This window comes from Oncorhynchus tshawytscha, unplaced genomic scaffold, assembly GCF_018296145.1.
Source record: "Oncorhynchus tshawytscha isolate Ot180627B unplaced genomic scaffold, Otsh_v2.0 Un_contig_14897_pilon_pilon, whole genome shotgun sequence".
Taxonomy (NCBI): Eukaryota; Metazoa; Chordata; class Actinopteri; order Salmoniformes; family Salmonidae; genus Oncorhynchus; species Oncorhynchus tshawytscha.
Window position 1 is genome coordinate 35,501 of NW_024608990.1, and position 24,342 is coordinate 59,842.

Genomic DNA, 24,342 nt, shown 5'->3' on the forward strand with positions numbered 1-24,342 from the left:
AATGTGACAACACGAGATCAGCATATTTCAAGAGAACAGAACGTACCTGTCTTCCTGCTTGTTTTATCTCATCATAGACTACATCATGTCCTTTGTGTTCTGTTACTGCACACAGACTGCAGATCAGCTTCTGGTCTGTCCTGGAGAACACCTCCAGAGCTCTGTGGTGTTCCTGGCAGAGTCTCTGCTGCAGGTCTTCTTTATACAGGGAGTCTCCTCTATACAGGGGGTCTCCTTTATGCAGGGTGTCTCCTCTATACAGGGAGTCTCCTCTATACAGGGAGTCTCCTCTATACAGGGTGTCTCCTCTATACAGGGAGTCTCCTCTATACAGGGGTTCTCCTCTATACAGGGGGTCTCCTCTATACAGGGAATCTCCTCTATACAGGGGTTCTCCTCTATACAGGAGTCTCCTCTATACAGGGAATCTCCTCTATACAGGGAGTCTCCTCTATACAGGGCGTCTCCTCTATACAGGGGGTCTCCTCTATACAGGGGTCTCCTCTATACAGGGGTCTCCTCTATACAGGGGTCTCCTCTATACAGGGCGTCTCCTCTATACAGGGTGTCTCTGAACAGGTCTCCAGTCACCTCCACCAGGGTGATGTCTCTGTAGTTTAGGTATTGTGTAGTGCTTCCTAAGTGGGTCTCACAGTAGGACTGGTTACAGGTCAGACAGGATTTCACAGCTTTGACTCACATACATCACAGACCACCTCTCCTGGTCGGATGCTGTTCAGTGGAAGGGGAAGAAACAACATAATGACATAAAACAAAAAGCTGTTACAAAATAATGAAATTAGAGTGTTACATGAGTAGTAGCCATATCACAACATAATATTCAGATTGTTTCATTAGTCATCCTCACAACTACTGGATAAGAATGTGGAAGAGCACAGTGTATGATCTCACTCTTCTTGTTGAGATGGATCCTCCTCCTTAAAAGAGACAGGAGGATCTATTGATTGGTCAGTCTTCTCTGATACACAACTCTGGGATGGTGACTCTGCTCTCTCCAGATGGACCCTACAAGTACAGTAATACATAACTCTGAGATGGAGACTCTGCTCTCCAGATGGATCCTATAAGTACAGTAATACATAACTCTGAGATGGTGACTCTGCTCTCTCCAGATGAATCCTATAAGTACAGTAATACATAACTCTGAGATGGTGACTCTACTCTCTCCAGATGAATCCTATAAGTACAGTAATACATAACTCTGAGATGGTGACTCTGCTCTCTCCAGATGAATCCTATAAGTACAGTAATACATAACTCTGAGATGGTGACTCTACTCTCTCCAGATGAATCCTATAAGTACAGTAATACATAACTCTGAGATGGTGACTCTGCTCTCTCCAGATGGATCCTATAAGTACAGTAATACATAACTCTGAGATGGTGACTCTACTCTCTCCAGATGAATCCTATAAGTACAGTAATACATAACTCTGAGATGGTGACTCTGCTCTCTCCAGATGGATCCTATAAGTACAGTAATACATAACTCTGAGATGGTGACTCTGCTCTCTCCAGATGGATCCTATAAGTACAGTAATACATAACTCTGAGATGGTGACTCTGCTCTCTCCAGATGGATCCTATAAGTACAGTAATACATAACTCTGAGATGGTGACTCTACTCTCTCCAGATGAATCCTATAAGTACAGTAATACATAACTCTGAGATGGTGACTCTGCTCTCTCCAGATGAATCCTATAAGTACAGTAATACATAACTCTGAGATGGTGACTCTACTCTCTCCAGATGGATCCTATAAGTACAGTAATACATAACTCTGAGATGGTGACTCTACTCTCTCCAGATGAATCCTATAAGTACAGTAATACATAACTCTGAGATGGTGACTACTCTCTCCAGATGGATCCTATAAGTACAGTAATACATAACTCTGAGATGGTGACTCTACTCTCTCCAGATGGATCCTATAAGTACAGTAATACATAACTCTGAGATGGTGACTCTGCTCTCTCCAGATGGATCCTATAAGTACAGTAATACATAACTCTGAGATGGTGACTCTGCTCTCTCCAGATGAATCCTATAAGTACAGTAATACATAACTCTGAGATGGTGACTACTCTCTCCAGATGAATCCTATAAGTACAGTAATACATAACTCTGAGATGGTGACTCTGCTCTCTCCAGATGAATCCTATAAGTACAGTAATACATAACTCTGAGATGGTGACTCTACTCTCTCCAGATGGATCCTATAAGTACAGTAATACATAACTCTGAGATGGTGACTCAGATGAATCCTCTACTCCAGATGGATCCTATAAGTACAGTAATACATAACTCTGAGATGGTGACTCTGCTCTCTCCAGATGGATCCTATAAGTACAGTAATACATAACTCTGAGATGGTGACTCTGCTCTCTCCAGATGGATCCTATAAGTACAGTAATACATAACTCTGAGATGGTGACTCTACTCTCTCCAGATGGATCCTATAAGTACAGTAATACATAACTCTGAGACTCTGCTCTCTCCAGATGAATCCTATAAGTGACTCTGAGATGGTGACTCTGCTCTCTCCAGATGGATCCTATAAGTACAGTAATACATAACTCTGAGATGGTGACTCTGCTCTCTCCAGATGGATCCTATAAGTACAGTAATACATAACTCTGAGATGGTGACTCTGCTCTCTCCAGATGGATCCTATAAGTACAGTAATACATAACTCTGAGATGGTGACTCTGCTCTCTCCAGATGGATCCTATAAGTACAGTAATACATAACTCTGAGACTGTGACTCTGCTGCTCTCTCCAGATGGATCCTATAAGTACAGTAATACATAACTCAGATGTGATCCTCCAGATGGATCCTAGTACAGTAATACATAACTCTGAGATGGTGACTCTGCTCTCTCCAGATGGATCCTATAAGTACAGTAATACATAACTCTGAGATGGTGACTCTGCTCTCTCCAGATGGATCCTATAAGTACAGTAATACATAACTCTGAGATGGTGACTCTGCTCTCTCCAGATGGATCCTATAAGTACAGTAATACATAACTCTGAGACTGTGACTCTGCTCTCTCCAGATGGATCCTATAAGTACAGTAATACATAACTCTGAGATGGTGACTCTGCTCTCTCCAGATGGATCCTATAAGTACAGTAATACATAACTCTGAGATGGTGACTCTGCTCTCTCCAGATGGATCCTATAAGTACAGTAATACATAACTCTGAGATGGTGACTCTGCTCTCTCCAGATGGATCCTATAAGTACAGTAATACATAACTCTGAGATGGTGACTCTGCTCTCTCCAGATGAATCCTATAAGTACAGTAATACATAACTCTGAGACTGTGACTCTGCTCTCTCCAGATGGATCCTATAAGTACAGTAATACATAACTCTGAGATGGTGACTCTGCTCTCTCCAGATGGATCCTATAAGTACAGTAATACATAACTCTGAGATGGTGACTCTGCTCTCTCCAGATGGATCCTATAAGTACAGTAATACATAACTCTGAGATGGTGACTCTGCTCTCTCCAGATGGATCCTATAAGTACAGTAATACATAACTCTGAGATGGTGACTCTGCTCTCTCCAGATGGATCCTATAAGTACAGTAATACATAACTCTGAGACTGTGACTCTGCTCTCTCCAGATGGATCCTATAAGTACAGTAATACATAACTCTGAGATGGTGACTCTGCTCTCTCCAGATGGATCCTATAAGTTACACTAATTCAAAACGTTGAGGGATGGAAGTCAGACATGAATAAAATACATTGTCAAATACTTCAAATATTTGAGCTGCCTGCACTTTATTCAGTGTGTCCCATATAATGGAACCAATGGAATAGTTCTGAAAGTGCCAATGCCATGGTAACTCAACTACACCTTGTATCATTGTTATTAGACCTACCATATGTCTGGTGGAAAAGTCAAGAAATTAATTCATATTGTGATCAACATTTATAAAGTTCGAAAATAAATGTCTTACCCCTCTTTTTGAGTAAAGTCTCCTTCCTTGAAAGAATTAGGTGTTTCCATAGATTGGTGAGTCTTCATTGATAGGTAACTGGGGGCTGGTGACTCTGCTCTCTCCATATGGACCCTGCAAACAGTAAAGTACTGTATATTCAATCAAACTGACAGGAACCATATGTGATGTCTTTGTTATACACATGGGTCATACAACACTGCACGTGTTGTATTGGTTTACCGTTCATAACAGATAGTAATTGATTACCTACTATATAATATACTAAGTAGGATTATATTATTACTAATTAAGGAATTACTAAATGTATTTCAGTACAAAGCATTTTAATTTATTCCCAATTCTTCTCTGTTATTCTATTACAACAATTGAAAAAAACATTGAACTGCGACTTAAGTGTGAATTGTGAGGTAATCAAGAAAATAAGATACACAACAAATTATAATTAGAACACCTTAGTTCTCTGTCACTCTCCAGTGTTCTAGTGGACTCCCAGCTGGGTGTAGAAAAGTCTGTTTTATGCACATGGACACTGTGAACAGAGTAGAATTAAGCTTTAGCTTCTGAGAACTTCCTGATAGTGATATGGGGAACACAGGGTACTAGTTTAATGGAAAGGAAATACTGCAGTGTTTAGGCATACTGAAGCGGTTAAATGGGGGGAAACTGAGTTCCACCATTTTATCACTGGAGACTGTATACAGTTGAAAATGAAACCTACAACATTTTAATGTAATCTATTACTAAACCTTGCTTATGATGCCAGTAATTACTATATAATCAACTGTCATCCTGATAACTGCAATGGAAACAGACATCATGAGAATTTCTACACATGCTATTGGACACACCCACCTCTTCATATCAGGGTCCATGGTCTCATCAAGATCCTTATGTCTTTCTTTAGGGATGGCTCCACCCTTAGCCACCTAATGATAACTCATTATAACTCTCAGAGTGGAGGTCTCACAATCCTGAAGAGGACTGGTCTGGTCCCATATCAATCTGATGATAACTCATTAGAACTCTCAGAGAGGAGGTCTCACAATCCTGAAGAGGACTGGTCTGGTCCCATATCAATCTGTAAATCAGAAGACTACATTCAAGATATTGACAAAACCTTTTTGACTCAAAAATACTGCTTCACTGCTCTGGGGGTTTATGTTGGTGTTTGTAGCCTAAACCAATCAGTGATAAATGCATTGGTAAAAACTACAATACACTGTAATGTTCCTCTTCCTGTTGTATTATCTTATGATTATAAGGGACAGATTGAAATGCACAGAATGGTTACCTGGGGGAAAATGATGGAGAGTAATGCTTTTTCAATTTCAGTCAAAGGGAGGTTTAGTATTTTTCAAATCTTTTTTATTTATTTTATTTCACCTTTATTTAACCAGTTCGGCTAGTTGAGAACAAGTTCTCATTTACAACCCCGAACCTGGCCAAGATAAAGCAAAGCAGTGCAACACAAACAACAACACAGAGTTAGTTACACATGGAATAAACAAAACATACAGTCAACAATACAATAGAAAAAGTCTATATAGAGTGTGTGCAAATGAGGTAAGATAAGTAAGTAAGATAGGTAGGTAAGGCAATAAATAGGCTATAGTGGTAATTACAATATAGCAATTAAACACTGGAGTGATAGATGTGCAGAAGATGAATGTGCAAGTAGAGATACTGGGGTGCAAAGGAGCAAAATAAATAAATAAATAACAGTATGGGGATGAGGTAGTTGAATGGGCTATTTACAGATGGGTTATGTACAGGCGCAGTAATCTGTGAGCTGATCTGACAGCTGGTGCTTAAAGTTAGTGAGGGAGATATGAGTCTCCAGCTTCAGTGATTTTTGCAGTTCATTCCAGTCATTGGCAGCAGAGAACTGAAAGGAAAGGCGGCCAAAGGAGGATTTGGCATTGGGGGTGACCAGTGAAATATACCTGCTGGAGCGCGTGCTACGAGTGGGTGCAGCTATGGTGACCAGTGAACTGAGATAAGGCGGAGCTTTACTTAGCAGAGACTTGTAGATAACCTGTAGCCAGTGGCTTTGGCGACAAGTTTGAAGCGAGGGCCAGCCAACGAGAGCATACAGGTCGCAGTGGTGGGAGGTATATGGGGCTTTGGTGACAAAACGGATGGCACTGTGATAGATTGCATCCAATTTGTTGAGAAGAGTATTGGATGCTATTTTGTAAATTACATCGCCAAAGTCGAGGATCGGTAGGATAGTCAGTTTTATGAGGGTATGTTTGGCAGCATGAGTGAAGGATGCTTTGTTGCGGAATAGGAAGCCGATTCTAGATTGGAGATGCTTGATGTTAGTCTGGAAGGAGAGTTTACATTCTAAGTCAGAACCGTCCAGAGTAGTGATGCTGGACGGGTGGGCAGGTGAGGGTCGGTTGAAAAGCATGCATTTAGTTTTAATTGCATTTAAGAGCAGTTGGAGGCCAGGGAAGGAGAGTTGTATGGCATTGAAGCTCCTCTGGAGGTTAGTTAACACAGTGTCCAAAGAAGGGCCAGATGTATAAAGAATGGTGTCGTCTGCATTGAGATGGATCAGAGAATCACCTGCAGCAAGAGCGACATCATTGATGTATACAGAGAAGAGATCGGCCTGAGAATTGAACCCTGTGGCACCCCCATAGAGACTGCCAGAGGTCCGGACAACAGGCCCTCTGATTTGACACACTGAACTCTATCTGAGAGGTAGTTGGTGAACCAGGCGAGACAGTCATTTGAAACACCAAGGCTGTTGAGTCTGCCAATAAGAATGTGGTGATTGACAGAGTCGAAAGCATTGGCCAGGTCGATGAATACTCCTGCACAGTATTGTATTTTGTTGATGGCAGTTAAGATACGGTTTAGGACCTTGAGCGTGGCTGAGCTGCACCCATGACCAGCTCGGAAACCAGATTGCATAGCGGAGAAGGTACGGTGGGATTCAAAATGGTCGGTGATCTGTTTGTTAATGAGGCTTTCGAAGACCTTAGAAAGACAGGGTAGGATAGATATAGGTCTGTAGGAGTTTGGGTCTAGAGTTTCTCCCCCTTTGAAGAGGGGGATGATCGCGGCAGCTTTCCAATCTTTGGGGATCTCAGACAATACGAGAGAGAGAGGTTGAACAGGCTAGTATTAGGGGTTGCAACCATTTCTGCAGATAATTTTAGAAACAGAGATTCCAGATTGTCTAGCCCAGCTGATTTGTAGTGGTCCAGATTTTGCAGCTCTTTCAGAACATTAGCTTTCTGGATTTGGGTGAAGGAGAAATGGGGATGCTTGGGCGAGTTGCTGTGGGGGGTGCAGGGATGTTGACCAGGGTAGGGGTAGCCAGGTGGAAGGCATGGCCAGCTGTTGAAAAATGCTTATTGAAATTCTCAATTATCGTGGATTTATCAGTGGTGACAGTGTTTCCTAGTGGGTCAGCTGGGAGGAGGTGCTCTTATTCTCCATGGACTTCACAGTGTCGCAGTGTCGCAGAACTTTTGTTTTTACAGTGTCGCAGAACTTTTGTTTTTACAGTGTCGCAGAACATTTTTAAGTTTGTTTTTTGAGTTTGTGCCACAGGATGCATATTTCTGTTTGAAAAAGCTAGCCTTTGCATTCCTAACTGCCTGTGTATATTGGTTCCTAACTTCTCTGAAAAGTTGTATATTACGGGGGCTATTCGATGCTAATGCAGTACGCCACAGGATGTTTTTGTGCTGGTCAAGGGCAGTCAGGTCTGGAGTGAACCAAGGGCTATATCTGTGCCTGGTTCTACATTTTTTGAATGGGGCATGCTTATTTAAGATGTTGAGGAAAGCACTTTTAAAGAATAAACAGGCATCCTCTACTGACAGGATGAGGTCAATATCCTTCCAGGATACCCGGGCCAGGTCGATTAGAAAGGCCTGCTTGCTGAAGTGTTTTAGGGAGCGTTTGACAGTGATGAGGGTTAGTCGTTTGACCGCAGACCCATTACGGACGCAGGCAATGAGGCAGTGATTGCTGAGATCTTGGTTGAAGACAGCAGAGGTTCCTTGATAATTTCTGTGAGATTAAGGGCATCAAATTTAGATTGTAGGATGGCTGGGGCGTTAAGCAGGTCCCAGTTTAGGTCACCTAACAGCACAAGCTCTGAAGATAGATGGGGGGCAACCAATTGACATATGGTGTCCATGGCATAGCTGGGGGCAGAAGGTGGTCTATAGCAAGCAGCAAAGGTGAGATACTTGTTTCTGGAAAGGTGAATTTTTAAAAGTAGAAGCTCAAATTGTTTGGGCACAGACCTGGATAGTAAGACAGAACTCTGCAGGCTATCTCTGCCGTAGCTTGCAACTCCGCCCCCATTGGCATTTATATCTTGTCGGAAAATGTTATAGTTGGGGATGGAAATTTCAGGGTTTTTGGTGGTCAGGATTCAGACACGGCTAGGACATCCGGATTGGCAGAGTGTGCTAAAGCAGTGAATAAAACAAACTTAGGGTGGAGGCTTCTAATGTTAACATGCATGAAACCAAGGCTTTTACGGTTACAGAAATCAACAAATGAGTGCACCTGGGGAATGGGAGTGGAGATAGGCACGGCAGGGCCTCGATTAACCTCTATATCACCAGAGGAACAGAGGAGGAGTAGGATAAGGGTACGGCTAAAGGCTATACGAACTGGTCGTCTAGTACATTCAGAACAGTGAGTAAAAGGAGCAGGTTTCTGGGTATGATAGAATAGATTCAAGGCATAATGTACAGACAAAGGTATGGTAGGATGTGAATACAGTGGAGGTAATGTTGAGAGAAATACTGTCTCTAGAAACATCATTTAAACCAGGTGAAGTCACTGCATGTGTGGGATGTGGAACTAAAGGGTTAGCTAAGGCATATTGAGCAGGGCTAGAGGCTCTACAGTGAAATAAGACAATCACTAACCAAAACAGCAATGGACAAGACATATTGACATTAGGGAGAGGCATGCGTAGTGATCATAGGGGCCAGTGAGTAGTTAGGCTGCCTGGAGACACGGCGATTCAGACAGCTAACGGGCCAGGGCTAGCAAGCTAGCAGAAGGGCATTAGAGGAACGTCGCGATGGAAGAAGTCGGTTGTAGGCTCCTATTGCGGTTACGTGGGCAGACCAGTCATGATGGATTAGTAGAGCTCCGTGTAGTAAAGGGGTCCAGCCCAATTGGCAAAATAGGTATAGTGGTCCAAGAAATTGGCCAATGGATCTCTTCAGCTGACAGAGCAATATGCTCTAGACAGCTAGCGGGCCGCGGCTAGCAGGCTAGCAGATGGGCATTCAGGGGACGTCATGACGGAGGAGCCTGTTGAAAAATCTACTCCATGTAATTTGTAATTGATGAAAGTTAAATATTTCTCAGTATTTTAGAATGAGAAATCGTTCTATTTAAGAAATAAGAGGTAAGCCTACCTGTTTGACAGACGAAATTAGGTTATAGGCTGCTATATACATAGATTTGGTCAATTCCTCCACCCACGCTGCACTCTTTAAATAGCCTACCTCAGTGTCAGTGAAGGGCTGTTAAAGGTGCAATATACAGAAATAGCTCTGGCATTTCCTGGTCGCTAAAATTTGAATAGTTCGCCTAATTTCAGTTTATGTGACTTAACAACCAGTCTTTGTGTGAAGAATCATTGTACCATCTAAACTGCTGTGAAATATGTTTTCCATAACCAAAAATATTATATTTTCAGCTGTTTGAAAATGGTATATAAAACCAGAGGTAAAAGAAGCAAAAACAAAACGTATGATCTGGAATCATAGAAATAGCACAGATTGAACAGATACCGCTTCTTAGACGTATGACAGATCTATAACTCACATTATTACACATTGCAGCTTTAAGTTAAAACCAAGACTGGAATTGAAGGCCTATGAGAGGGTATATCATTGGACTTATATTTACTTTGGGATGGAAAACTGCACAGGCCTACCCCTTGATAGCTTAAGATTTAGAAGAAAATAAAACAGATCTGATTATATAACGTGATCTATAACAGGGCTTTGGTCCGCGATGCTTTAGGCTAGAAACAAGATGTAAAATACCCAGGAAAGTTTGTTTCGTTTCTTTGAGAGAAATAATCTAATTATGTCACTATCAATTGATTAAAATATTTACTTTCTGTATAATACAAGATGTTTAAAACCAGACAGCTTTTAGGGAAACACTTATGACCTTCTCTCGTTGGGTTAAGCCACTGTTAGAAAAGTTTGGCATTGGAGAAATTTGATAAGATGAACACATAGGCATATTTCTCTGTCCATTCTTAACCTGTGATTCTGTAATTTGTGTGGTATTAAAAAAAGATTGTGCTAATATGTAAAATTATGTCAAATTGCATTACATTTGTATAAAATTGAATTTTTTCTCGAACCTGCAAATATGATGCTAGATTTATGCAAAACTTTTTTAAATATATATATATATTTTTTAAACTAGGCAAGTCAGTTAAGAACAAATTCTTATTTACAATGACGGCCTACCCCGGCCAAACCCAAGTCAATTGTGCACCGGCCTATGGGACTCCTAATCACAGCCGGTTGTGATAAAGCCTGGAATCAAACCAGGGTCTGTAGTGACTCCTCTAGCATTGAGATGCAGTGCCTTAGACAGCTGCGCCACTCGGGAGCCTTTTACTGTAAAGCACATCTTTCCACCCCTACTCTTGTCCACGGTGGTTTGCAAAGTAACAACCTTCTGGCCCGCAGCTCTGTGCCAAAATGAATCCTTACAAGACAAAGGACAGATCTGAAATTGCATCTCTAAGGCTCTGGTCTGTCCAAGAAGTGAGAATAAACGGTAGACATGTTCTCTGCTATCCACTTTGTTTTAATTATCGTTTTGGGTATGAAGGGGGTTAACTTTTTTTAAGCGTTCCGTGAGGGTTTAGGTCAAATATATTTTGCTGAAGGGAGGGCCATCCATTTTCATTTCAGAGGTCAGATTTTCTCCATGTAACCCTTCTTATAAATAATGTTCACTCCATAAGAATGGGAGTCAGGCGTCTGATATAATTTGTTGAACTTTACTGAAAGGATTATGGGGATACATAGATACATTGTTGTTCACTAAACCTGTAGCTAACTAGTGCATAAATAAAACATGGAATGGAACAAGGTGTATCAGTATAATGAAAACATGGACTGGACTATCAGTAATGTTCACTAGTAGGATACACTACAGTAGTTATCAGTATAATGAAAACATGGACTGGACTATCAGTAATGTTCACTAGTAGGATACACTACAGTAGTTATCAGTATAATGAAAACATGGACTGGACTATCAGTAATGTTCACTAGTAGGATACACTACAGTAGTTATCAGTATAATGAAAACATGAACTGGACTATCAGTAATGTTCACTAGTAGGATACACTACAGTAGTTATCAGTATAATGAAAACATGGACTGGACTATCAGTAATGTTCACTACACTACAGTAGTTATCAGTAGTTATCAGTATAATAGGAAAAGTTATCAGGAAAACATGGGACTATCAGTAATGTTCATGTTCACTAGTAGTTATCAGTATAATGAAAACATGGACTGGACTATCAGTAATGTTCACTACACTACAGTAGTTATCAGTATAATGAAAACATGGACTGGACTATCAGTAATGTTCACTAGTAGGATACACTACAGTAGTTATCAGTATAATGAAAACATGGACTGGACTATCAGTAATGTTCACTAGTAGGCTACACTACAGTAGTTATCAGTATAATGAAAACATGGACTGGACTATCAGTAGTTATCAGTATAATGAAAACATGGACTGGACTATCAGTAGTTATCAGTATAATGAAAACATTGACTGGACTATCAGTAGTTATCTGTATAATGAAAACATGGACTGGACTATCAGTAGTTATCTGTATAATGAAAACATGGACTGGACTATCAGTAGTTATCAGTATAATGACTATCAGTAGTTATCAGTATAATGAAAACATGGACTGGACTATCAGTAGTTATCAGTATAATGAAAACATGGACTGGACTGCAGTAATGTTCACTAGTAGAATACACTACAGCAGCTTTTTCAGTATAATGAAAATATGGACTGGATTAGAATGTTCCAATGTGATTAGCCAAAAAGATGACAAGATACGTCTCACATTCATCCTCCTGGGTTACTCTCAAACAGATATGTTATATTTCTGGTTCCTCCATAACTTGTTTCCTGCTTGTAGCAGGGTGCGGTTACAGGAATCCTTTCTCTAACTATAAGTCACGTAATTTCATCAGAAAATATGTCTGCAGTGAGGGTGTGTGATGTAGGATACCAGGGGTAACTAGCACCCCCTTCCCCTCCCCTATGAACAATGTCTAATTGCTAACACAAAACAGCAACTTTTGGAATAAAAAAATGTACGTGGATGAAGGTCATGCTTAGGCTGGAATAAACTTTAAAGGGAAATAAACTGCTAGAGTTTATGCTTTTTTAGTTATTTCAGTAAATGTTGTTTTAAGAAAAATGGCAGTTTTTTCTAAAGTGCCAGGGAGTGTGTTGCAAGTCAAGGTGTCCTAGGATTGTCACGCCCTGGTCAAAGTATTTTGTGTTTATCTTTATGTATTTGGTCAGGCCAGGGTGTGGCATGGGGTTTTTGTAATTGTGGTGTGTTTGTCTTGGGGTTTTGGTGGTGGTATTGGGATTGTAGCTTAGTGGGTTGTCTAGCAAGGTCTATGGCTGTCTGGAGTGGTTCTCAATCAGAGGCAGGTGCTTATCGTTGTCTCTGATTGGGAACCATATTTAGGCAGCCATATTCTTTGAGTTTGTCGTGGGTGATTGTCCTTAGTGTCCTATGTGTACTCTCTGTTAGTTTGCACCAGTTAGGCTGTTTCGGTTTTGTTTATTGTTTTTTTGTAAGTTCGTGTTTCTTTGTTGTATTAAACATGGATCGCAATCGACACGCTGCAGTTTGGTCCGACTCTCCTTCATCACCACTAGAAAACCGTTACAGAATCACCCACCACCAACGGACCAAGCGGCGTGTCAACAGGCAGGAGCAGCCGAAAAAGGAGATGCTCACCAAGGATTTCTGGTCATGGGAGGAGATCTTCGACGGGAGAGGACCCTGGGCTAAACCAGGGGAGTGTAGCCGCCCAAAGGAGCAACAGGAGAAGAGGCAACAGAGGCAGCAGCAGCAGGAGCAGCAGCAGCTACAGTGGGAGAGGTTGCACCACCTGGAGTTATGGACATGGGAGGAGGAATTGGACGGTAAAGGACCCTGGAATGAGCCTGGAGATTATTGTCGCCCCAAAGCCGAGCTGGAGGCAGCAAAAGCAGAGAGGCGGCATTATGAGGAGCTAGCACGGCAGAGCGGATGGAAGCCCGAGAGTCAGCCCCAAAAATTTCTTGGGGGCTTACAGGGAGTATGGCTATGCCAGGTAGGAGACCTGCGCAAACTCCCTGTGCTTACCGGGGGCTGGAGAGACCGGGCAGGCACCGTGTTATGCTGTGGAGCGCACGGTGTCTCCAGTGCGGGTGCACAGCCCGGTTCGGTATATTCCAGCTCCTCGTATCGGCCGGGCTAGAGTGGGCATCGAGCCAGGTAAGGTTGGGCAGGCTCGGTGCTCAAGAGCTCCAGTGCGCCTGCACGGTCCGGTCTATCCAGTACCACCTCCACACCCCAGCCCTCCGGTAGCAGCTCCCCGCACCAGGCTTCCTGTGCGTGTCCTCGATCCAGTACCACCAGTTCCAGCACCACGCACCAGGCCTTCAGTGTGCCTCGCCTGTTCAGCGCAGCCAGCGCTTTTCTCCTCTCCTGCGCTGCTGGAGTCTCCCGCCTGTTTAACGCAGCCAGAGCCTTCCTCCTCTACAGCGCTGCCGGAGCCTCCCGCCTGTTCAGCGCAGCCAGAGCCTTTCTCCTCTACAGCGCTGCCGGAGCCTCCCGCCTGTTCAGCGCAGCCAGAGCCTTCCTCCTCTACAGCGCTGCCGGAGTCTTCCGCCTGTTTAGCGCAGCCAGAGCCTTCCTCCGACACAGCGCTGCAGGAGTCTCCCGCCTGTTCAGCGCAGCCAGAGCTGCCAGTCTGCATGAAGCAGCCAGAGCTGTCAGTCTGCATGGAGCAGTCAGAGCTGTCAGTCTGCATGGAGCAGTCAGAGCTGTCAGTCTGCATGGAGCAGTCAGAGCTGTCAGTCTGCATGGAGCAGCCAGAGCTGCCAGTCTGCATGAAGCAGCCAGTCTACATGGAGCAGCCAGAGCTGTCAGTCTACATGAAGCAGCCCGAGCTGCCAGTCTGCATGAAGCAGCCAGTCTACATGGAGCAGCCAGAGCTGTCAGTCCGCATGGAGCAGCCAGAGCTGTCAGTCCGCATGGAGCAGCCAGAGCTGTCAGTCTGCATGGAGCAGCCAGAGCTGTCAGTCCGCATGGAGCAGCCAGAGCTGTCAGTCTACATGAAGCAGCCCGAGCTGCCAGTCTGCATGAAGCAGCCAGTCTACATAGAGCAGCCAGAGCTGCCAGTCTGCATGAAGCAGCCAGAGCTGTCAGTCTGCATGGAGCAGTCAGAGCTGTCAGTCTGCATGGAGGAGCCAGAGCTGTCAGTCTACATGAAGCAGCCCGAGCTGCCAGTCTGCATGAAGCAGTCAGTCTACATGGAGCAGCCAGAGCTGTCAGTCCGCATGGAGCAGCCAGAGCTGTCAGTCTACATGAAGCAGCCCGAGCTGCCAGTCTGCATGAAGCAGCCAGTCTACATGGAGCAGCCAGAGCTGTCAGTCTGCATGAAGCAGCCAGAGCTGTCAGTCTGCATGGAGCAGCCAGTCTGCATGGAGCAGCCAGTCTGCACGGAGCTGTCAGTCTGCACGGAGCTGTCAGTCTGCACGGAGCTGTCAGTCTGTAAGGAGCTGCCAGTCTGCAAGGAGCTGCCAGTCTGCAAGGAGCTGCCAGTCAGCACGGAGCCGCCAGAGCGGTCAGTCTGTAAGAAGCCGCCAGAGCTGTCAGCCTATATGGAGCAGCTAGTGCCGCCAGTCTGCCCAGCGCCGCCAGTGCCCCCGTCTGCCCAGCATCGCCAGTCTGCCCAGCGCCATCAGTCTGCCCAGCATCGCCAGTCTGCCCAGCATCGCCAGTCTGCCCAGCATCGCCAGTCTGCCCAGCATCGCCAGTCTGCCCAGCACCGCCAGTCTGCCCAGCGTCGTCAGTCTGCCCAGCGTCGTCAGTCTGCCCAGCACCGCCAGTCTGCCCAGCGTCGCCAGTCTGCCCAGCGTCGCCAGTCTGCCCGGCGCCGCCAGTCTGCCCGGCGCCGCCAGTCTGCCCGGCGCCGCCGGTCTGCCCAGCATCGCCAGTCTGCCAGACTCTTCCAGATCTGCCAGTCAGCCAGACTCTTCCAGATCTGCCAGTCAACCAGACTCTTCCAGATCTGCCAGTCAACCAGACTCTTCCAGATCTGCCAGTCAACCAGACTCTTCCAGATCTGCCAGTCAACCAGACTCTTCCAGATCTGCCAGTCAACCAGACTCTTCCAGATCTGCCAGTCAACCAGACTCTTCCAGATCTGCCAGTCAGCCAGGATCTGCCAGTCAGCCAGGATCTGCTGAAACCACCAGCCAGCCAGGAGCTGGTAGATCTATCTACCTGCCTGAGCTTCCTCTCACTCCTGAGCTTCCTCTCACTCCTGAGCTTCCTCTCACTCCTGAGCTTCCTCTCACTCCTGAGCTTCCTCTCACTCCTGAGCTTCCTCTCACTCCTGAGCTTTCTCTCACTCCTGAGCTTTCTCTCACTCCTGAGCTTTCTCTCACTCCCGAGCTTCCCCTCAGTCCCGAGCTGCCTCGGTCCCGAGCTGTCCTTCAGTCCCGATCTGTTCCTCAGTCCAGTGGGGTTCTGGGTGAGGACTACTAGGCCATGGTCGGCGGCGAGGGTGGACTATCCAGGGACGAAGGGAGAGGGGACTAAGACATTAAAGGAGTGGGGTCCACGTCCCGCGCCGGAGCCGCCACCATGGACAGACGCCCACCCGGACCCTCCCTATTGTTTTGAGGTGCGTTCGGGAGTCCGCACCTTAGGGGGTTCTGTCACGCCCTGGTCAAAGTATTTTGTGTTTATCTTTATGTATTTGGTCAGGCCAGGGTGTGGCATGGGGTTTTTGTAATTGTGGTGTGTTTGTCTTGGGGTTTTGGTGGTGGTATTGGGATTGTAGCTTAGTGGGTTGTCTAGCAAGGTCTATGGCTGTCTGGAGTGGTTCTCAATCAGAGGCAGGTGCTTATCGTTGTCTCTGATTGGGAACCATATTTAGGCAGCCATATTCTTTGAGTTTGTCGTGGGTGATTGTCCTTAGTGTCCTATGTGTACTCTCTGTTAGTTTGCACCAGTTAGGCTGTTTCGGTTTTGTTTATTGTTTTTTTGTAAGTTCGTGTTTCTTTGTTGTATTAAACATGGATCGCAATCGACACGCTGCAGTTTGGTCCGACTCTCCTTCATCACCACTAGAAAACCGTTACAAGGATGAAGATACAGAACCAGCATTGTAAATCAATTTAGAATAGACTACTTGGAAACGTTCACCATCATGTGATTAAGTTTATCCTTTTTAATTAAATTATAGTTAACAATTGCCCTTGCCCTTAGTCTGCCTCCCTCCTATCACCATGGAGACACCTTCCTGAAAACAATGGCACCCCACTTTGCTTAAACCTGTTCTGCCAGTTCATGTCCTAACATATTAGAATGTTCCAATGTGGTTAGTCAATAAAGATGACAAGAATGTTCACACATTCATCATCCTGGGTTACTATCAAACAGATATGTCATATTTCTGGTTTGTCCACTTGTTTCCTGCTTGTAGCAGGGTGCGGTTACAGGAATGTTCTAACTATAAGTCACATGATTTCATGAGAAATGTTTTCTGCAGTGAGGGTGTGGAAAGCAAGTCAAGGTGTCGTTGGATGAATGTCAACAAGATGCATAACCAACCAGCATTGTCAAAATAACTATGTTTTAATTCAATCTGACAATACTAGTTCCTGCACTAAAACCCTATATCAGGGACCGCTTTAGACCCGGGTGTCACGTCTACTCTTTCCCTAATCTGTCACTCACGTCGCCTGTTTACTAACCACTGGGCCTGGCAACCCTCATTACATGCACCTGGCAACCCTAATTACGCATACCTGTGCCCCATCTGGACTGCATTACTTACTGATTACTCCCCCTTTATCTAGCACTCCCTAGCATCACTCTTCAGGCAGTATTGTTTCTGTTTTCATGTCCAGAGGCTCTCGTTTTGTGTCGCGCTATGTTCTTTATTGTTAAACTCACACCCTGCTTCCTGTCTCTCAGCGTCATCGTTACACCGGGACAACAGCTTGGCGCAATCAATAGAACAAAACCAGCACCATTTCAAGATTTTGAATGCCACTGCACTAAAATAAGAAAATGTTCAAATGAAGAGGTTGGCCTATTAGGATTATGTGCACAGCTATTAACCTCACATGTAGCTTTAGCAATTGATTAGGGGCCAGGGGTATTCAATGTTTACCCTACGAGGACTGGACTACTGCTGGTTTTCTGTTCTACCTGACATTTGATGGCAGCCACCTGGTGTCTCAGGTCTAAATCAGTCCCTGATTAGAGGGGAATCATTTTTAAAAAGCAGTGTAACTGGCTCTGGTCCAGATTTGAATGTGAGGCGGTTAGACTTACAACTATATTGAGAGAAAGATGGCGTTCCAGATGTCTTTTTCTGCTTACGAACAGTATCACATCTCACAACGCCTGGAGAAGTATGTATCATGTCAGGAAACCCATTCATGTGATTATCATGTTGCAATCTCCTGAGACTCACAGCACAACTGCAAAAAAAGTACCTGGAACGCTGCTATACAGTTTGCAAGTATGTAACAAAAATAACATTAACATCTGACAATTGTTTCATGGATGCTAAGAACAAATAAAACCCTTTTTGTAATCTTCCTTACAAATCTGTCATCATTTGAGATCTGGGCCATTTGATTTTTAACTGTTCAAATTACCTGAGAGGAATCGCAATTGTTACGACATTGTGAGTCCTAAAGTCTTTCCCAGTTTGAATAAGAATCAGCCTACCTGCCAGTCATCAAAACACATCTTAACCTGACACTTTGCAGTGGTGTAAAGTGCTTTTTGGTGGTATCTGTACTTTACCATTAATATTTTTGCCAACTTTTACTTTTACTTCACTACATTCCTAAAGAAAACAATGTACATTTTACTCCATAAATTCTCCCTGACACCCAAAAGTACTTGACAGGAAAATGGTCAAATTCACACACTTATCAAGAGAACATCCCTGTTCATCTCTACTGCCTCTGATTTGGCGGACTCACTAAACACAAACGCTACGTTTGTAAATTATGTCTGAGTGTGCCCCTGGCTATCAGCCAATAAATAAATAAAATACAATTGTGCCGTCTGGTTTGCTTAAATATAAGACATTTGAAATGGTTTATACTTGTACTTTTGACATTTAAGTACATTTCAGCAATTCCATTTACTTTTGATACTTAAGTATATTTAAAACCAAATACTTTGACTTTTACTCAAGTAGTTTTTTACTGGGTGACTTTCACTTTTACTTGAGTCATTTTCTATTAAGGCATCTTTACTTTAACTCAAGTATGACAATTGAGTACTAATTCCACCACTGCACTTTTATAAAAACATGTTGACTTACCATTTTCCTGCTGCATTCAGAGTAGCCTGGAGCATGTACTGACACGGTTATAACTCAAGGGTTGAAACCTAAGATGCTGTTCCAGAGGTGAGACGAGGAAGACAGACAGAAGGAGAGGGGACGAGCATCTGCTTATACATCACATGGGACAACTTTACCAAAGATGGTGACGCTTTTCCCGCTTTGCCAGTGAGAAGTCTCACCCTGGGGCACCCCCTCCGCGTGGAGGGGCAATAAGTATTTCACTCGAGTCGCCCCGCTCCAATCCAAATAAATTAGGGAGTGGGGTCTCGCTTTCTCTACCGTCTCTGACTTTAGATATCCCTGTTTTTCTACAGTGAAAATACTATCCACAAGGCAATCCATGACCGCAGTTGTTTAACATAGCAGTCAACCTATTTCCTGCAATCTCAAAATATTAAACATTTTGTTTAAAGTAATAAAGTGTATTTTCAATGTCTACTTCAAATGGAGCACACTTCATTAATAACATGCATTAAATCACATGAAATATGTTGACTCACACACATAATTCTACCTGGATGCACATGTATCAACTGTGAAAAATGTTTTTCTTAGTTTGGGCTAATGGCTATACTAATGTGGCGTCTACCTGAGGACATGGCACTTGGTAATATCCTGCAATTCACATCTCCCATTTATAGTGAACAAAAATATAAACGCAACATGCAACAATTTCAACAATTTTACTGAGTTACAGTTCATATAAGGAAATCAGTGAATTTAAATAAATTCATTAGGCCCTAACCTATGGATATCATGACTGGGCAGGGGTGCAGCCATGGTTGGGCCTGGGAGGGCATAGGACCAATCACTTGGCAGCCAGACCCACCCACTGGGGAGCCAGGCCCAGACAATCAGAATGAGTTTTTCCCCACAAAGGGGCTTTATTACAGACAGAAATATTCCTCAGCATCCTCCCCTACGACGATCCCGCAGGTGAAGAAGCCAGATGTGGAGGTCCTGGGCTGGTGTGGTTACATGTGGTCTGCGATTGTGAGGCCGTACTGTGTCCTCACAATATGTTGGACGTACTGTGTCCTCACAATATGTTGGACGTACTGTGTCCTCACAATATGTTGGACGTACTGTGTCCTCACAATATGTTGGACGTACTGTGTCCTCACAATATGTTGGACGTACTGTGTCCTCACAATATGTTGGACGTACTGTGTCCTCACAATACGTTGGACGTACTGTGTCCTCACAATACGTTGGACGTACTGCCACATTTTCTAAAACAACGTTGGAGGCAGCTTAAGGTAGAGAAATAAACATTAAATTCTCTGGCAACAGCTCTGGTGGACATTCCGGCTGTCCGCATTGTCACACCCTGATCTGTTTCACCTGTCCTTGTGATTGTCCCCAATCCCTGCGGGTGTCGCTTGTTCTTCCCAGTGTATTTATCCCTGTGTTTCCTGTCTCTCTGTGCCATTTTGTCTTGTATGTTTCCAAGTCAACCAGCGGTTTTCCCGTTCTCCTGTTTTTTGCATTCTCCTTCATTTGGTCCTCCGGGTTTTGACCCTTGCCTGTTTCTGGACTTTTTACACGCCTGCCTGACCATTCTGCCTGCCTTGACCAAAAGCCTGCCTGACCATTCTGCCTGCCTTGACCACAAGCCTGTCTGCCCCGCCTGCCTGACCATTCTGCCTGCCTTGACAAAGAGCCTGTCTGCCCCGCCTGCCTGACCATTCTGCCTGCCTTGACCACGAGCCTGTCTGCCACCCTGTATCTCCTGGACTCTGATCTGGTTCGGACCTTTTTGTCTGTCCACAACCATTCTCTTGCCTACACCTTTGGATTAATAAACATTGTAAGATTCCAACCATCTGCTTCCTGTGTCTGCATTTGGGTCTCGCCTTGTGCGAACTTGTGTACTGATCATGCTGTTTAATCAGCTTCTTGATAAGCCACATCTGTCAGGTGGATGGATTATCTTGGCAAAGGAGAAATGCTCACTAACAGGGATGTAAACTTTTTTTTTCTTCAAATGTCTTTCACTGTCATCATAAAGAGACCAAGGCGCAGCGTGGTAAGCGTACATTATTCTTTATTGAAAGAACGAACACTGAACAAAACTAACTGTAAAGCTAATATGACTAGTGTAGACAGGCAACTAAACATAGAATAAGAACCCACAAAATACCCAAGGAATATGGCTACCTAAATATGGTCCCCAATCAGAGACAACGATAAACAGCTGCCACTGATTGAGAACCAATTCAGGCAACCATAGACATATAAACACCTAGACTTACAAAACCCCTAGACAATACAAAAACTAACAAACCACCCTCGTCACACTGACCTAACCAAAATAATAAAGAAAACAAAGATAACTAAGGTCAGGGCGTGACAAGATCAAAAAATATTTTCCGCATAGAGTCGGACAATAACATTGATGAATACGCTGATTTGGTGAGCGAGTTTATTAGCAAGTGCATTGGTGATGTTGTACCCACAGCGTCTATTAAAACATTCCCCAACTGAAAGCGCGAATCACTGCTTTTAATCAGGGCAAGGTGACCGGAAACATGACCGAATACAAACAGTGTAGCTATTGCAAGGCAATCAAACAAGCTAAGCGTCAGTATAGAGAAAAAGTAGAGGCTCAGACACAAGAGGTATGTGGCAGGGTCTACAGTCAATCACAGAATACAATAGGAAAACCAGCCCCGTCGTGGACCACAATGTCTTGCTCCCAGACAAACTAAACAACTTCTTTGCTCGCTTTGAGGTCAATACAGTGCCACTGACACGGCCCGCTACCAAAACCTGGGGTCTCCTTCACTGCAGCCAACGTGAGTAAAACATTTAAACGTGTTAACCCTCGCAAGGCTGCCGGCCCAGACGGCATCCCCAGCCGCATCCTCAGAGCATGCGTTGACCAACTGGCTGGTGTGTTTACGGACATATTCAATAAATCCTTACCCAGTCTGCTGTTCCCACATGCTTCAAGAGGGCCACCATTGTTCCTGTTCCCAAGAAAGCTAAGGTAACCGAGCTAAATGACTATCGCCCCGGAGCCCCTAACTCTATGACTGTAGCCTATATTCAATTTCGCCGCAACTGCGTCATTCATGAAATATACTTAGCATGGCCAGAATCATTTATATATATTATATTATAAATTCAGGACAAACAACTTTCCGTCTGTTCATCTAAAACATTTTCAAAGAGACTCAATCTATTTTGCATAGCTCATATGATAAATAATTGATATCAAAGACAAGTTTAGGCTACTTTGTTTTTGGTCAAATATGATTGATTAAAACAAACGCATATTATCCTAATCATTTTAGTAATTGAGCATTAGTCCTTTTTTGTTTTTTTTTGCAATTGAGCATTAGTCTCAGCGGAGGGAGATGGCTGCAGAGGGTCAACCTCTCACGGCCCCTGCTCTCTCCTTCCTTTCCTCCGGTGAGACTGACCGGAGAGAGGGGACACTGGTGGCGAAACTCTAGTCGCACCGCATCCGCCTCATTGCACACAATGCATGTTGTTCCTATGACCAGAGAAAGGGAAATACTCCCCATATCAAAATATACTGGGCTGGTAATAATAATTCAAAAGCGCAGGGCTATCGATACACTTGGCTGCTCATTCCTTGTAGCTGCAGCGCAAGTGGTAGTAAGGCGGAGTTAGTCTTTTCAGACCAATGAAACGGTTCATATTGGGAACACTTTGTCTACCTGGTGCGCAGGGCTTCTGAAACAAGTGCACCTACCACCTACTGCGCAACACCAACAAACAAAAAAGGAGCGCAAGCATTCATAGTTGGCTTTTCTAAAGAAATAATTGGTGATCAACTAAGAATGCGGTGAAGATCGAGCAGTTGATCAATTGGTGACCACTACTTTAAGTGTTTTCTGGTAGGGAAACTGAGTCAGATGCATTTTTTTGGTACGGAAACTGATTCGGATGCATTTCTGGTAGGAAAAAATACGTCGGATGCACTCTCGTGCACAAATAAAGATCACAGCTACAAAGCATTCCAAGCAAACAGTTTGAAGCACAACTATTCAATCTTCCGGAATCAAAATGATACCAAATCGTTTATTTAATTTTCGGCCTTATTTAAAATGACTTTGATATTGGGGTAAAGTGGCTTTGAACGAACTTTATTTAACTCTCTGCAAACTGGAAACGATTTATCCGGAGGCTGCATTCATTGTAGCTGGGGATTTTAACAAGGCTAATCTGAAAACAAGACTCCCTAAATTTTATCAGCATATTGATTGCGCAACCAGGGGTGGAAAGACCCTGGATCATTGTTACTCTAACTTCCGCGACGCATATAAGGCCCTGCCCCGCCCCCTTTCGGAAAAGCTGACCACGACTCCATTTTGTTGATCCCTGCCTACAGACAGAAACTAAAACAAGAAGCTCCCACGCTGAGGTCTGTCCAACGCTGGTCCGACCAAGCTGACTCCACACTCCAAGACTGCTTCCATCACGTGGACTGGGAGATGTTTCGTATTGCGTCAGACAACAACATTGACGAATACGCTGATACGGTGTGCGAGTTCATTAGAACGTGCGTTGAAGATGTCGTTCCCATAGCAACGATTAAAACATTCCCTAACCAGAAACCGTGGATTGATGGCAGCATTCGTGTGAAACTGAAGGCACGAACCACTGCTTTTAATCAGGGCAAGGTGTCTGGTAACATGACTGAATACAAACAGTGCAGCTATTCCCTCCGCAAGGCTATCAAACAAGCTAAGCGCCAGTACAGAGACAAAGTAGAATCTCAATTCAACGGCTCAGACACAAGAGGTATGTGGCAGGGTCTACAATCAATCACGGACTACAGGAAGAAACCCAGCCCAGTCACGGACCAGGATGTCTTGCTCCCAGGCAGACTAAATAACTTTTTGCCCGCTTTGAGGACAATACAGTGCCACTGACACGGCCTGCAACGGAATCATGTGGTCTCTCCTTCACTGCAGCCGAAGTGAGTAAGACATTTAAACGTGTTAACCCTCGCAAGGCTGCAGGCCCAGACGGCATCCCCAGCCGCGCCCTCAGAGCATGCGCAGACCAGCTGGCCGGTGTGTTTACGGACATATTCAACCAATCCCTATACCAGTCTGCTGTTCCCACATGCTTCAAGAGGGCCACCATTGTTCCTGTTCCCAAGAAAGCTAAGGTAACTGAGCTAAACGACTACCGCCCCGTAGCACTCACATCCGTCATCATGAAGTGCTTTGAGAGACTAGTCAAGGACCATATCACCTCCACCCTACCTGACACCCTTGACCCACTCCAATTTGCTTACCGCCCAAATAGGTCCACAGACGATGCAATCTCAACCACACTGCACACTGCCCTAACCCATCTGGACAAGAGGAATACCTATGTGAGAATGCTGTTCATCGACTACAGCTCGGCATTCAACACCATAGTACCCTCCAAGCTCGTCATCAAGCTCGAGACCCTGGGTCTCGACCCCGCCCTGTGCAACTGGGTACTGGACTTCCTGACGGGCCGCCCCCAGGTGGTGAGGGTAGGCAACAACATCTCCTCCCCGCTGATCCTCAACACTGGGGCCCCACAAGGGTGCGTTCTGAGCCCCTCCTGTACTCCCTGTTCACCCACGACTGCGTGGCCATGCACGCCTCCAACTCAATCATCAAGTTTGCGGACGACACAACAGTGGTAGGCTT

The 24,342-nt window shown here is 44.5% G+C and overlaps 2 protein-coding genes across 3 annotated transcripts in view; both read right to left on the reverse strand.

The window, feature by feature from the left end:
• The window catches only part of LOC112261255 (up-regulator of cell proliferation), a 24,066-nt gene extending 23,652 nt beyond the window's left edge, over positions 1–414 (reverse strand). Inside the window, exon 1 of the mRNA XM_042313973.1 lies at positions 47–414. The gene's annotated coding sequence lies outside the window, so the exon portion shown is untranslated. The remainder of the gene's footprint in view (positions 1–46) is intronic.
• On the reverse strand, positions 414–18,779 carry LOC112261254. 2 transcript variants are annotated; one of them, XM_042313974.1, is made up of 7 exons: positions 18,653–18,752; positions 17,644–17,715; positions 4,856–5,081; positions 4,455–4,532; positions 4,001–4,114; positions 913–1,026; positions 414–732 (listed from the first exon to the last, which is right to left on the reverse strand). In XM_042313974.1, exons 3-7 carry the CDS (start codon positions 4,873–4,875, stop codon positions 684–686), a joined length of 375 nt encoding a protein of 124 aa, XP_042169908.1. In that variant the 5' UTR covers positions 4,876–5,081; positions 17,644–17,715; positions 18,653–18,752; the 3' UTR covers positions 414–683. The 2 variants fall into 2 exon arrangements, with proteins under 2 accessions (XP_042169908.1, XP_042169909.1); XM_042313975.1 differs by lacking the exon at positions 17,644–17,715 and having other exon boundaries at positions 18,653–18,779.
• Positions 18,780–24,342: the final 5,563 nt, after the last annotated feature.

Coding starts and splice junctions, on each gene's coding strand:
- LOC112261254 (XM_042313975.1), bottom strand. CDS start 4,875: ATGGACCCTGATATGAAGAG. Junction 4,115..4,454: donor GAGAGTGACAGAGAACTAAG/GTGTTCTAATTA, acceptor TACTGTTTGCAG/GGTCCATATGGAGAGAGCAG. Junction 733..912: donor GATCCATCTCAACAAGAAGA/GTGAGATCATAC, acceptor TCCACTGAACAG/CATCCGACCAGGAGAGGTGG.